Genomic DNA, 14,040 nt, shown 5'->3' with positions numbered 1-14,040 from the left:
ATCCTGACTAGAAATACATTTAAAGCTGCATACAGGGGGGTGCATGGGTGGCTCAGTTCATTAAGCATCCCACCCATGATTTCTGCTCAGGTCATGATCTCAGGGTTGTGAGATCAGGCCCTGTGTTGGGCTCTGTGTTCAGCACGGAGTCTCCTTGAGAGTCCCTCTGCCCCTCCCCGGGCTTGCACACACTCTGTCTCTCAAATTAAGGAAGAAAAAAGCTGCATGCAGTACTGTGAAAGGTGTTTGGGAAACACAAATATAAACGTAAAAAGAACTGTAAAATGGGAAAGGGCCATGGCGTGACTGCAGTATACACTGTTGTTTAAAGGCTCACACACGGAACATTTTAATTCTTTTGCATGGGAGAATTTTGCAAGTTTTGGCACTCCGAGAAACCTTAAACAAAATCCATCAATTAAGGAAAATAATTTAAAAAGATAAGGGGCACCTGGGTGGCTCAGTTGGTTAAGCAGCTGCTTTCAGCTTAGGTCATGATCTCAGGGGCCTAGAATCGAGCCCTACATTGGGCAACCTGCTTGGTGGGGAGTCTGCTTCTCCCTCTCCCACTGCCCTTCCCCCTGCTTGTGCACACACTCTCTCTCAAATAAATAAATAAAATCTTCAATAAATAAAAAAAAGATATAGGGGCTCCTGGGTGGCTCAGTTGGTTAAGCGTCTAACTCCTGATTTTGGCTCATGTCATGATCTCAGGGTCGTGAGATCGATCCCTGTGTCAGGCTATGCTCTGAGCAAGGAGCCTCTCCCTCCACGCTCATCCTCTCGCTTTCAAAAAAAAAAAAAAAAAAAACTAAATTAATTGTAGCGTATCACTTACTCTGTAAAACTGCAAATAGGCTTACGTTATCTTGTATTTTTTTTTTTTTTTTAATCATTTCAGGGGTGACTGGGTGACTCATTCAGTTGAGCTTCCAGCTCTTGGTTTCAGCTCAGGTCATAATCTCAGGATCTTGGGATCTAGCCCCACTTCGGGCTCCGTGCTCAGTGGGGAGTCTGCTTGAGTATTCTCTCTCCCCCTCAAATAAATAAATTTTTTTTTTTTTAAAGATTTTATTTATTTATTTGACAGGGAGAGACACAGCAAGAGAGGGAACACAAGCAGGGGGAGTGGGAGAGGGAGAAGCAGGCTTCCTGCTGAGCAGGGAGCCCGATGTGGGGCTCGATCCCAGGACCCTGGGACCATGACTTGAGCCGAAGGCAGACGCTTAACGACTGAGCCACCCAGGTGCCCCTCAAACAAATCTTAAAAAAGAAATAATTTTGGCAATGAAACAGAAAAAACAGTGCTATTTGTTTACTTATTTATTTTGAGAGAGAGAGCCCCTGTGAACAGGGGTTGCAGGCTCCATGCTCAGTGCAGAGTCTGATGCAGCTCAATCTCACGACCCCCAGACCATGACCTGAGCTGAAACCAAGAGTTGGATGCCCAAATGACCAAGCCACCCAGGTGCTCCAAACAGTGCGGTTTTAAAAATAATTGTTTCTTTACTTTCTTCCACTACATTAAAAGATTTGATAGTTTTGTTAAGAGATGTGACATTTATAATTGCTCTCTAGTTGAGATACCACAAAAATCCAAAATGTTTATAAATTAAAGACAAATATTTATAAAATATAGCAAGTACTGATGATAAGCATAAGTTTAAGAAAAGTTTAAATGAATTCGAGAACATAACAACGCTTTATTAATACAAGATAATATGTAAGCAATTAACTTTTACTTAAGCTTACTTAACTGCTAAATTTGTAACCCAAAGCCGTAATTCTTAAATTTTTTTTTTTTTAAATATTTTATTTATTTATTTGACAGAGAGAGACACAGCAAGAGAGGGAACACAAGCAGGGGGAGTGGGAGAGGGAGAAGCAGGCTTCCCACTGAGTAGGGAGCCCGATGTGGGGCTCGATCCCAGGACCCTGGGATCATGACCTGAGCCGAAGGCAGAAGCCTGACGACTGAGCCACCCAGGCGCCCCTTAAATTCTTTTAAAAAATATATTGTCCCTGTCTGTAACAATATGCTCATAAAGGGGAAAAAAACAACTCAAAGAGAACTTACACGCAAGACCCCATAATACTATAAGAGATAATCATTGCAAACATTTTGCTGTCCCTACCATGTTTATGTATTTTTTTTTTTTAACAAGTGAAACCATACAGTTTTATTTTCAGTATCATGAGCACATTTCTGTTCGTTCATTCAAAAACGTATTTCTTGGTCATCTTGTCTACTATACACTAAGCACAAAACAGACAAAAGTCCTTGCCCGCACGGAGCTTTGTATCAGCTGTGCCACAGTCCAGGGCACATTATTATCATCTTCCTAGTAATAGGCATTCAAGCTGCTTGTTTTCTGTTGTTCTTGTTAGAAACAGCACTGACAATGAAGCTTACCTACATGATTCCCTTTTTAAAAAAGATTTCTTTAGAAAGAGAGAGAGGGCGAACAGGAGAGGGGCAGAGGGAGAGAATCCTCAAGCAGACTCCCTGCCGAGCATGGCGGAGCCCGATGTGGGGCTTGATCCCAGGGCCCTGACATCATGACCCGAGCCGAAATCAAGAGGAGGCTGTTTAGCTGACTGAGCCACCCAGATGCTCCACCTACATGATTTCTTTATCCAGAAGTAGAAATGTTGGGTCAGAAGGTTTCTACATTTTGAAGAATATATTCTTGCTCTTTAAAATAATTTCTTTAGCATCTATGAAAAGAACTCCTCTGGAATGTGTACGTATGTGTTACGGGAGGTTGTCAACTGACGTTTGGTAAACATTGTACACACTCACCAGCATCTGACAAGCAGTAGACTTTTCCTCCAGTCCTGCAGTTTTAATACCAAAACTTTGCTGATCCCCAAGGTTCACAAACTCCCAACCATCATCATCACTCATATTCTCCATGTCTTGGGCTATTAACAGGAAAGAAAACAAATTTATGTTAAAAATAATTACAGAGAAGAACTTTACAACTGCTGTATCTTTATGAAGATACCTACTATCTAAAAGGGCTACTTCAGGCTTAATCGAAGCAGTCTTCATTAAAGGCCCCATAACCACTGGAAGGTACTGCTGAAATTCTTTTCCAAGAATTTTGCACATTCTGGCCCATGCTGAGATCATGTAAGAGATCTGGGGGGGAAAATTAAAATTGATTTTAAAACAATGGATAAAAAGAGATCACAAAGAAAGCCATTTCCCTATTTCATAAAAACAATGTTTTATTTTACATTCACCCTCTTTAAGAGGTAAGTACAGTTTCTAAGGTCATATACTTAAAACGTTCAGAAACAACAAAATCATTGTGAACCTTTACCTTCTGATACAGACAGCAGGTGAGACAAAAGAGAAAGACCAGGACTATGTCTTATTGTTTCTTACTTTCAAGAAGCAATACATAGTTTTTCTCTAATAGCATCTGGACCACATAAATAAAACCCAGTTAACCATAGCAACTCCTAGGCACTAATTTTTTGAAGATAGGAACCTATTTCATCTGACCGTATCCCTACTGCCTTGCATTCCATTCGTTAAACATTTATTAACACCCAAGAAACAAAACATCCCTTTCTCGTAGCTGTTTTAATTTTCTAAGCGGCTGCGTATGCTGAAGACACCTCTTCTACTGTGGTCACGTACTTAGTCACCTGCAAATTCCTACAGAAAATCTAGTTTGTAATTCATCATCCCGGTAACCCAGAAAGTGGTTTTTTACTACTCCCCAACATATCTATGTCACATATACTGATGCAAATGACCCACTCCTACTCTAAAACCAAACCAAACCAAACCAATTTTAAATTTACGGGAAATAATTACAGCGTGGCTGTATGAAGTCAAAATGTGACTCAACAGTTAGAGTGCCTGTTACACGTCAGGCACAGTGACTACAACTGGGATTACGACACACACGTACAATTTACAACACGGTGCCATAAGGACCCACTTTCGAGACTTATACCAGACGTGAAATATGAGCAGGAAAGAGGCCGAGTGGGGGGCAGGTTCTAAGTGAAACGAATGTTTGTTCGCAGGCAGAAAGAGAAAAGCAGAGCATGTTCTAAGATTGTTAGGTTTCTGTATTTCTTTGACAGGGGAAGGAAGTCATGTGGCACTGAGAAGGCTGGGAGACATCCAAATGGAGATGTCTAGTAAGTTGTTGGATAAATGAACCTTTAATTCAGAGAAAGACCTGGAAGTCACAGCATACAGAGGGAAACTGAAGCCACGGTGTAGATGACACTGCTCAGGAGATAAGAGGGCCCAGGACAGAACCCTAAGAGCACCAAAAATAAATTGAGAGTCAGGGCAGAGGGGGCAGACTGAGAAAAAGGTGGGAGGAGAAGTGAAGGAAAACCAGTGAAGACGGTCTCTGACACCAGGGGTTATCTTAAGAAGCCTATTACTGTTTCTTTTTTGAGTACATTAACCCTGCACTAGCTACAACTCCCAAATGGATCAAGGTGAATGTGTGCAAGCTGCTTTACCTGAGGATCATCATCTTCCATATCGCTGAAGTCTGTCTGGGTCTTCAATAAGAGCTGCATCACATCTGATGCATCCTGCATGAACTAGAAGAAAATATTTGGGAAAATCAACACTTGTGGTACTTGTGGCTACCAGATCAGAGAGGTGCTTCTTGCTACCCAACTTTGTTTCTTGTATAGTAAAAAAACTTTCCAAAAGAAAATCTATTACATTTCCCACATGGATCATAACCCCTCAGACAAAAATTACACTGACAAATTTTCATCTATATATTGCGCAGACTTAGTGCTCTTTCTAGAAAAATATATTCTCCAGTAAAGGTCAGGGTGAACTGCGGAATAGAGGTATTTCTAATAACATCAAGTTTTGGTCTATGGTTTATGCATTTCCAGCAGTAAAAAGATAATCCGAATCCAGAAATAAAATTTTGGATTGCTCCCTAGAACCATATGATTTTCATTTAATTCTGTAGTTCTGGCAATCTCCACTGTGTAAACAGGCAGTGTTTCAAAGACAGTTTGAAGGCCAGATACAGAGAATATGGGACATAAATTATTGGTTAGGTTCTCAGTATCCCACAGAAAGCAATTTATAGGGTAAGTTAATACTGATGCTGGTTTTGGAGAAACCCACCAGAGAGGTTCTAATGTTGATAGTTCTGAGAATTGGAACCTGAGGGGTCAGTGACAGAGGAACTTCTTTGGATCAGCTTTGACAACTCTGAGATGCTGGCAGGGGAAGAAAAATACATTGGCGAATGGTCCTTGCTAATTATTTTCTGAAGAGCTACATGCATGTAGGATTTCTCTCTTGGGACACCTGATGCTTCTGGATTAACAAGCAAGTGGAATGTACATGTTAAAATGGATGAAACTAAACATAGGGTATGGATCTTGAACTCCACATGCCTCCCAGGAGATAGATTGTACATGGGGTAGGAAAAGGAGGAAGTTTCAAGACCATAATTAAGAAAAAGCCTTAATGTTAACACTGATAAAATTAATTTATATACAAAGTAGGAGTGAAAGGAGAGTAAGATGATGGGAAAAAAATCAAACATCCAGAAAACCGTTTATCCGAAGAAAAAGCCCTCTAGTACCCTCAGTGCCTCCACAGCCAAATTACTTACAGTAAATTCAACCTTCGAAAAATCACTTACTTTTTCCTTCCCAACGGCCAGACCAATGAGGCTGATGCACTCAATAGTTTTTCCTCTGAGAAGTCTGAGTTCCTTTTGAACTGCATTCTCGACAATGTGCTTTAGTGATGGCATAAATAAATCATAGTAGGGGACAAATTTTTCCTCTGCAGTATCTGCAACTGATGCGATAGATGTCACAACTTGTTCCAACACTAACTTGGTGCCTTTCTGAATCAACTAGAAGGAAGACACACAAATTAAGTCGTGGAAATGAGAAACTGGAAGAAACACCCCCTGCGCGTTCTCAAACGCTTCTCTGCAACAGCAAGCTGAGACCACCGTCCAGCAGCCAGAGTGCAGAGCGCAGGTTCCAGAGCAGATGAAAGGACCCCTGTGGAACTACTGAGGGTCTCCTCGCTCCCCTGTTGACGCAGCGCTCCTTTCTCATGTCTGCTTCATCTCCGAGCAGCTCGTGCTCAAGCACGAATCTGATTCCTCTTCCAATTTTTGTATCCCCAGCTTAGTGCCTGTGTGTCTTAGTCCTCCCACTACCTTACTGTACACTTGGTGCTGTGTGGGCACGTGTGGGAAGAATTCCCTTTGTCTTCTAACCTGCCTCTCCCCGGAAGGTCCCACCAGCAGCACCATCGGTGCCAGAGCCCTCTCACAAATGGTCCCACTGTCTGGTGAGACTGATGAGCTCACACTGCTCCTACACCAAAGACCGGTGGTGTTCTCTGACCTGGCCGGTAACAAGCAGTGGGTATTTGCAGCTGGGCTCACGCTGTCACCTGGTAATACTATTTTATAATCCCTGTGGCTTCATATGAATACTTGGCCCAGCGAGTACTCCAGATTTTTTTCATTCCGCTCATCAACTCCAGCCACTCTCCACAGAGCTCTTCAACCTGGACTACCACTTCCTCCGCCCCTCTCAGAGGGTACCCTACTACCTTCTGCATCTGCTCCACATTTCAGGTCTTGAGCCTACCTCTGATCTCAGAGGAATGCCGTTCTTCCTCGGCTACCCTCTCTTTGTACAGCTCTTGACCACATATCTTATCCTCTTCCCCATCCCATCTTAGCAATTCCTTCTTTTAGTCTTTAAAAATCTGACATGTTGGCCCATCTGGGGTTAGGGGATGCAACAGAAACTTTCTTTACACTTCAACCCTCTACCCAAACCTACTTGTAAAGTCACATTTGATCCATCTATTCCTGAATAACCAACTCATCTGCCTTCAACTTGGGTCTACTTCTTTTGTCTTCAGATTAACTCAAGTTCCTTTTTCATGTTCTCAGTCTGCTGTCATCTGACACTGAACACCCATCCTGTTTCAAACCCCTTTCTTTGCCTTCTGAGATACTGTATCTGTCTTCTACCCTGTTCTCCTTTAGAACAGGGCTAGGCAAACTGTCACTGGTTCACAATGAATTAATGTACAAGAACTGAGATTCTAGGGGTGCCTGGGTGGCTCAGTTGATTGAGTGTCTGACTCCTGGTTTTGGCTCAAGTCACGATCTCAGGGTCCTGGGATGGAGCCCAGCGTTGGGCTCCGCACTCAGTGGAGAGTCTGCTTGAGATTTTCTCTCTCCTTCTGCCCCTCCCCCATCTCAAATAAATCTTAAAAAAAAAAAAAGAAAAGAAAAAGAACCGAGTTTCTAATATCAGGCTTTACTTTTACAGCAACTTGACAGTAACTTTATGACTGTTAAATATAATAGCTAAAAAAAGGCTTTTATTTGTCCTTTTTATTCCTGTCATTTTTACAGCATTTTCATTGTATTTGACAACAAACTAAGCCTAAATCTTTACCTTTCTCACCTGCAACCTCTTTCTCACGCACTGCTGTACTAAACATCGTTCAGCCCATAGTTTTTAGGCTGCACCTCTTATTTAAGCTATAACTATAAACTTTCTTCTATCTGGATAGCCAGGCCTTGTTTGAAATACAACATATTTAAAGCAAAAAAGGTATTTTTTCTCATCTCTTTACTTCGGTCATCCAGGTGAGAAGAATAGTCAACATTTTTTACTACTTCTTTTTAAATTCAAACCAGCAGAAAGGAGAAATGACTTTTAGAATCCTCTTCCCCAATTTCCACCTAAGCTCTCTGAGCAATAATCTTCTGAGTCTTGACTTAAATCTTCTCCCTTTTTGTTTACGCCTCACAATGCTACCATGCTAATTTCCTGCAATCACATTATCATGATTTCTTGCAGCAGTTAAGAACAAAATGGTTCTTCCAATTTACATAAATCAGAATTCAAAATAATTGCCTTGATTTCAAGGCACTTCAAATACTGATTTTACCTAACCTTTAGGCTCTATCATCTTCCCCAATTCCAATATTGGCCTATTCTCTCATCAAGACTGAATTACTTCAAATAGCTGAACCTAACTTTCTATTCTTTATGGCCATGCCGAAAAGTTTCTCTTTCTCCAGGTCTTACCCAACAAATTAACCTACGTTAATCTCTAGATAAGGAGCTGGAAGACCTAGAAACTTACCTCCTGAAGCTTAAGTACCATGATGGAATGCAGATGTTTCACCAGATTGTCTAAATATGGGATAAGTAGTGATTTGGGACAGTCCTCAGTGAAGTTAATAAGAGCGGCAGCGGCGTGGGCCTGCACTCGCTGATTGCCTTGGTCTTCCATTGTCTGCAGCAGGGCTGCAATCACCTGTGAAATGAAACAGATAAGCACACATTTTGAAATGCCACATTTCAAAGTATACACACGAAAGGCCACCCCTCTTCTTAAAAGTCTGATTTGAGTGTTTGGGGCCTTGTTACTTACCTTCTCATGAAATTTCTTTTGGAAACCAGGTGCAAAATCTGTAGCCATCTGTCCCACGGCATTACAGGCTGCATACCTTACTCTTGGATGCTGGAATAGGTTACTTTGTATAAGTAAAGGCAATGGGTTCCCATGTGAAACTATGGTAATAACTATTAGTCAGATATTTACTGGTACTTACAGGATCCTGAAGAAAAAGCAAAACAAAATTTACTATCTCATTTAAAATTCCTTCCATTTGCTGGTGGCATCCTTCACCAATGGCAGATAAGGCCATTAATCCTGCATGCCGGTATTTCCAGTCAGCTACAGAAAATAATTACACATGAAAGAAGAGCAATTAACCAGTACAAACATGCACTCTGGTAGTCAGAAGCATAAAACAAAGTTTTCTTTATTTGGAAAAGACTATCAAAATATTTTTATACACTAATTAGAAAAATGAACAGAAAAAAGTGCCTGACAGGGACTATTTCATTAAAGTGACGACGGTTACATTACATGAGCATTTTTATTCTAAAAGTAGTTAAAAGGCAATATGGAAGCAAAGAGCTTATTAGTATTTATACCAACTACTGGAAATAAGGCTTTCCCCCTAAGATTCACCGTAAGCAACAAATATCTGGATTTTGTGTCACACACTGCTATTTACTGAATAAAGATTCACTGATCTCCATCCACAGTCACATTTTATTATTTTATTTATTTAAAGCAATCTCCACACCCAACATGGGGCTTGAACTCATAACCCCAAGATCAAGAGTTGCATGCTCTACTGGCTGAGCCAGCCAGGTGCCCCAGTCACACTTCTTTAAAGAGAAAAAAAAAAAAGCCATGGAGGAAAGATGCTTTTAAAGAATTTTTATTTAACAATATGATAAATGACGATAGTTGAACTTTATTTGTATTCTATTACTAAAGGCTATGTGATTTTAGACTAATAGAATATTAGCTAAGCAATATTTATTTTACTGAACCTTCCCATCATATTCTAACATATAATTCCCTCTCATTTCTAAATATTATTATTTACTACATTATTGTTCCCTCTAAGGTGTTTCACCTAACTTGTGGCACGAAACAAGAGATATATAAATATAGAAAGCTAGTATCTGTGTAAAGCAATAGTTCTCAAAGTGGGGCCCAAGAACCCTGGGATTCTCCGAATCAAAATTATTCGCCCGATAATATTCTTTCACTCTCATTCTGAGGCTCCAGTGGAGTACTCCAAGGATTACAACACGTGTAAAATCCGAGACTGAATGAAGAAGCAGAAATAGGAGCTCAGCTAAGATATCTAAAAAAATGCGTAAGACATTCTTCTCACTAAACATGTTTTTGTTTTGGAGGAGTCATTCTTCATGAAAAATGTTATTTTTGTTAATGTTTAATGGGTTTATTATTGTTATATTTAAGTGCATATTTTAAATGTTTGTTTTCATTTCTAATGGTATAAACATTAATATAACCCACATAAACAAAAGCACTCTGGGGTCTTCAGTAGTTTTAAGAGTGTAAAGGGGTCTTGAGAACAGAATGTTTGAGAACCGCTGGCATAAGGGTTAAGTTGTAGGAAAGGCTGAACTTAATTGTTCACTTTGGGGAGTCCAAAACCCACATAAAGATGAACTCTGTTGTGACTAATTCTACTTGAAAGAATTTCTGAAAAATTTCTAAATTTGCTGTTAATTATTAAAACCTTACTAAAATATTTACTTCTAATGTGTTTCATTTACTCAATAGACCAGTAAGCCAAAAATTTTCAACTGAGGAATAATGATCCTAGGAAACCGGTAAATAAGATGCTCATCTCGGGCGCCTGGGTGGCTCAGTCGTTAAGCGTCTGCTTTCGGCTCAGGTCATGGTCCCAGGGTCCTGGGATCGAGTCCCACATCGGGCTCCCTGCTCGGCGGGAATCCTGCTTCTCCCTCTCCCACTCCCCCTGCTTCTGTTCCTGCTCTCACTATCTCTCTCTCTGTCAAATAAATAAATAAAATCTTTAAAAAAAAAAAAAATGCTCATCTCTGCACACTGAATTTACTAATTTAAAGAAGAGATGCAATAAATACTAAAGATGTTCATATTTGGTTCAGGGAATAAAAAAAAGATATGCCTACATAACTCCCAACAGGCAGAGTTCCTGAAAGTATGTTCAGCAGAATGTGATGCTTTGGTATGGGGATTTGGAAATGGTTTTTCTCCTTTAAAATTTGCTTTTTATTATTTAAAGCAAAACCAGTAAAACTATCTTTAAAAATAAAGTGGGGCGCATGTTAAGTTACTAGGAGATACATAGTGTTTACTGTTGCTGAAGCACTTTTTGCACACATGAAATACATCTCTGCATCATTTTTCCCTCTTTTACAGATGAGGAAATTAAGGTGCAAAAGGCTTGCTCAAAGCCATACAGTTAACAGTAACAAATCTTATTAAGAGTTCATTGCCATATATATAAAGCCTTAGGCATCCAGCTAGTAAGCTGTAGCAGAAATTTAAAAGCCAAATTCTTGAACTACAAATCATAATCACATCCACACTGATTTGAAGAATAGCGTGAGCCAAGGGTGAAACAGCAGCAGCTGGGTGACCTTGTACAATCTTTTATGGTCTCTGGGCCACTTTCTTCATTTTAAAAATGGAAAAGCTAAATACGTTCTAGCAGCTCTTATAACTTAAGCAATCTTTGATGCTGTCTCCATCCCTTTGAGGGGAAAAAAAAAAAGTCAAGAAATTTAGGAGGGAAAAAAAGGGGAAGACAATTATTCAAGACCCAGATATACAATCACATCATTAAAAAGGGATAATGGTTTTGGGCCATGCCTCTTCAGGAGAAGAATCTTATATAGGGTAAGAAAGAATTAGGTAAATTGCATAAGGCCTCTAGTTCTCAACGGTTCACTTCATTTGAAGCTGGTATTTTGTTACAACTCCGTTTTACTACTTAAAGATGCTGAATCAATGGTCTGACCCTCAAGTGTGTCTCTTGTATGTAATGTACCCTATAGATATAAATATCTATACAAGTAGGCCAGGATTTCTGTAGGAGAGTGTATGCCTTAGCATTATTTGTAATCAACAAAAACTATTAACATTTAATGGGGTATTGTAGAAGGCTCCGTGGTTGTTAAAAAAAATGAGGGGGAGCTATTATATGGTGATACGATATATCCTGGAGTAAAAGCTTAAAGTAAGTATGGTGTGTCCATATGGTATGTTCACTTTTTTTTTAAAAACTGCATGTATGCACAAAGGAGGTCAGAGAAAAGTCTCAGAGACCTATTAACGGTGGCCATCTCTAAATCTTAAGTTAAAGGACTTTTAGTTTTTACATTTCTGTATTTGAATTTTTTAAAAAAGTTAAGCACCTTAACTCTGTAATTAAAAAGACGAAAATAAGGGGCTCCACTCAGTTGGTGGAGCATGTGACTCTTGATCTTGAGATTGCGAGCTGGCACTCCACACTGGGTGTAGAGATTACTTAAAAATAACATCTTAAAAAAAAGGCAAAAATATAACATCTATACAACAATTTTCGATATTGATATAAATTACAGGTACAGAGACTGACAAATGACCAAATATTTGCTATGGAAACAATAGCAGAAATAGAGAAGTGGCTTTTCTTCTGATTATACATTTTTAAAAACAAAAGGTAGTAGATAAAGGAAGATGATATGACTCAAATATGCTAATATTTTATAAACATTAAATAAAGATGTCTTATTTAAAAATTAAAACCTAGATCTTTCTGGCTAGGGAGAAAATCTATAGTTTTTCCTTGGAATTACAATTTTTTCCTATGCATCGAAGCCAATTCCAAAGAGGGAATCGAACATTTGCAGTAGTGAGGAAAAACATTCTTTAGCATAAGACTGAATGGTTCCAAAAGAGGACTAAATAGGATTTTATCAGTATAATATAAAAATTGGGCTAAACACAGGATAAAAAAGGCGAAGAAAGATTAAGTCTAAGCGCCTGTCAGAGTTTAGGATTTAGAAAGCCACACCACACTATTCTAGCATTTGAGGGAGATCCGGCTTACGATTTTGGAGCATCTGCATGATGTGTTCCTTGATCATTGGCAGCACCAGCTTCCCACCAAGTCCACAGGCCATTCGGTCCAGGGCGCTCTCCCCAGCAACCGCATTGCTGCACACAGACCAGAGAATGCATTCACCTCAGTCAACAGACCCAAGAACAGTGCACTGTACACATGTACATCTAAACACAATATCACATTAAACTAAGGCTGAGAAAGACCAATTCAAGCAGTCTTCCGAATGTATGAAGTTATGGGTTAAAAATCCAGAGTTAAAGGGGGAAGGCACGTAACATTTTCATGACTCATTCACCATGGTGTAAGAAGTCCTATGTCTCAATCTTAATTTTCAAGACTTTGTTCTTTCTCTTCCTCTCCCTGCACACACCCCTCACTGGCTAACACTCAAGCTTTGATGCTTTCAAGACTCAGAGATAGGAGCAGAGTGTTTAGGAGAGCCGTGTTATCTAATTTCCTGGACATACACCCTTCAAACTCAATGGACAAAACACAGAAAATTGAAAGCCATGCTGAGACTCTGGAGGATGTCTTCCTTGCTGTGAGCTTATTTACTTTTAAAGGGGTGCAAACTGCGTTGCCACAAATTATGTACAGGTGAAACTCGATTCCAGTGTTTTCACTGAAAACGGAAGAGACCTGGCCATAAGAGCCTTTTGCACTGTCTTGGAACCGCAACATTAGTAGTGAGTGTCTCACGTGCATGTGCATCATCTCAAACTGTCAGGAGGAGACTATAAAGAGGAAGCTGTAAATGATCTTTAGAATATATTCAAACGCATCTCGAAAATATACTTAAGACCTATTTACTCACAGATAAGAAAATTTTATTCATCTAGCCCAGAGAAAAATAGCTTCCTAAGTCATATAAATTAAGTGCCTTGTACAGGGAAAATTAAAAGCCAGGGAGCAGCACATTATAGTAAGTGAACCAGGGAAAGGAAACCCAATCTGTGCGTGGTCTTCCCTTCAGCCCCATGAAGTAACTTCCAGTGAAGGATTACTTTCATATACTTCAAAATGGCATTTAAGCCAGAGTAGTCATTTTTAATAATGGGACTAAGCTGCAAAACACACTGTATATTCTGTAAGTCAAATGTCTTTAATTTTACCTAATACCTGTTATAGTAGCTTATACTGACTACCAGTCTTTCAGGGGAATACTTTTGGTTCTTTAAGAAAGGCAGTAGTATAATGCACTGGGAAGAGTAAGAGAAATGGCATTAAACCTCAGTCTACAAAACCTGGACAAATCACTCAAACCCCCCTCTCCACTCCTGAATCTACCTAAGAATATACCTTCAGGACCACTGAAAGAATCCACGAAGATAAAAGAGCTCTGAAGTGCTGCGTCTCATACGCATGTAAGAAGAGGCCATCAACACCACTGGACAGTGATTTAGATTCTGGTGGAGTCTGCGATAGGAATCTCTGTACATGAGGGCCTCCCGAGTCTAAGTTAAAAAGTAGCTCCAGTGTCACCCCACCCTAGAGTACAAATCTTGCCACCACTGTCTCCTCTCTAGTCTAAGGTTAA

General features: G+C 39.8%; 1 protein-coding gene across 1 annotated transcript in view; it reads right to left on the bottom strand.

Moving 5' to 3' along the window:
* The window catches only part of IPO5 (importin 5), a 41,690-nt gene that overhangs the window by 8,697 nt on the left and 18,953 nt on the right, over nucleotides 1-14,040 (bottom strand). Inside the window, exons 10-17 of the mRNA XM_006734299.3 lie at nucleotides 12,489-12,595; nucleotides 8,628-8,752; nucleotides 8,447-8,536; nucleotides 8,156-8,329; nucleotides 5,661-5,879; nucleotides 4,501-4,584; nucleotides 3,013-3,145; nucleotides 2,804-2,925 (exon numbers count right to left, since the gene is read on the bottom strand). Coding sequence (XP_006734362.1) covers nucleotides 2,804-2,925; nucleotides 3,013-3,145; nucleotides 4,501-4,584; nucleotides 5,661-5,879; nucleotides 8,156-8,329; nucleotides 8,447-8,536; nucleotides 8,628-8,752; nucleotides 12,489-12,595 — 1,054 coding nt within the window. The remainder of the gene's footprint in view (nucleotides 1-2,803; nucleotides 2,926-3,012; nucleotides 3,146-4,500; nucleotides 4,585-5,660; nucleotides 5,880-8,155; nucleotides 8,330-8,446; nucleotides 8,537-8,627; nucleotides 8,753-12,488; nucleotides 12,596-14,040) is intronic.

This window comes from Leptonychotes weddellii, chromosome 3 (genome assembly GCF_054177405.1).
Source record: "Leptonychotes weddellii isolate Sample4059 chromosome 3, ASM5417740v2, whole genome shotgun sequence".
Classification (NCBI taxonomy): domain Eukaryota; kingdom Metazoa; phylum Chordata; class Mammalia; order Carnivora; family Phocidae; genus Leptonychotes; species Leptonychotes weddellii.
The sequence above is the reverse complement of the archived record's forward strand: the minus strand, read 5'-3'. Positions and strand labels throughout refer to the sequence as shown.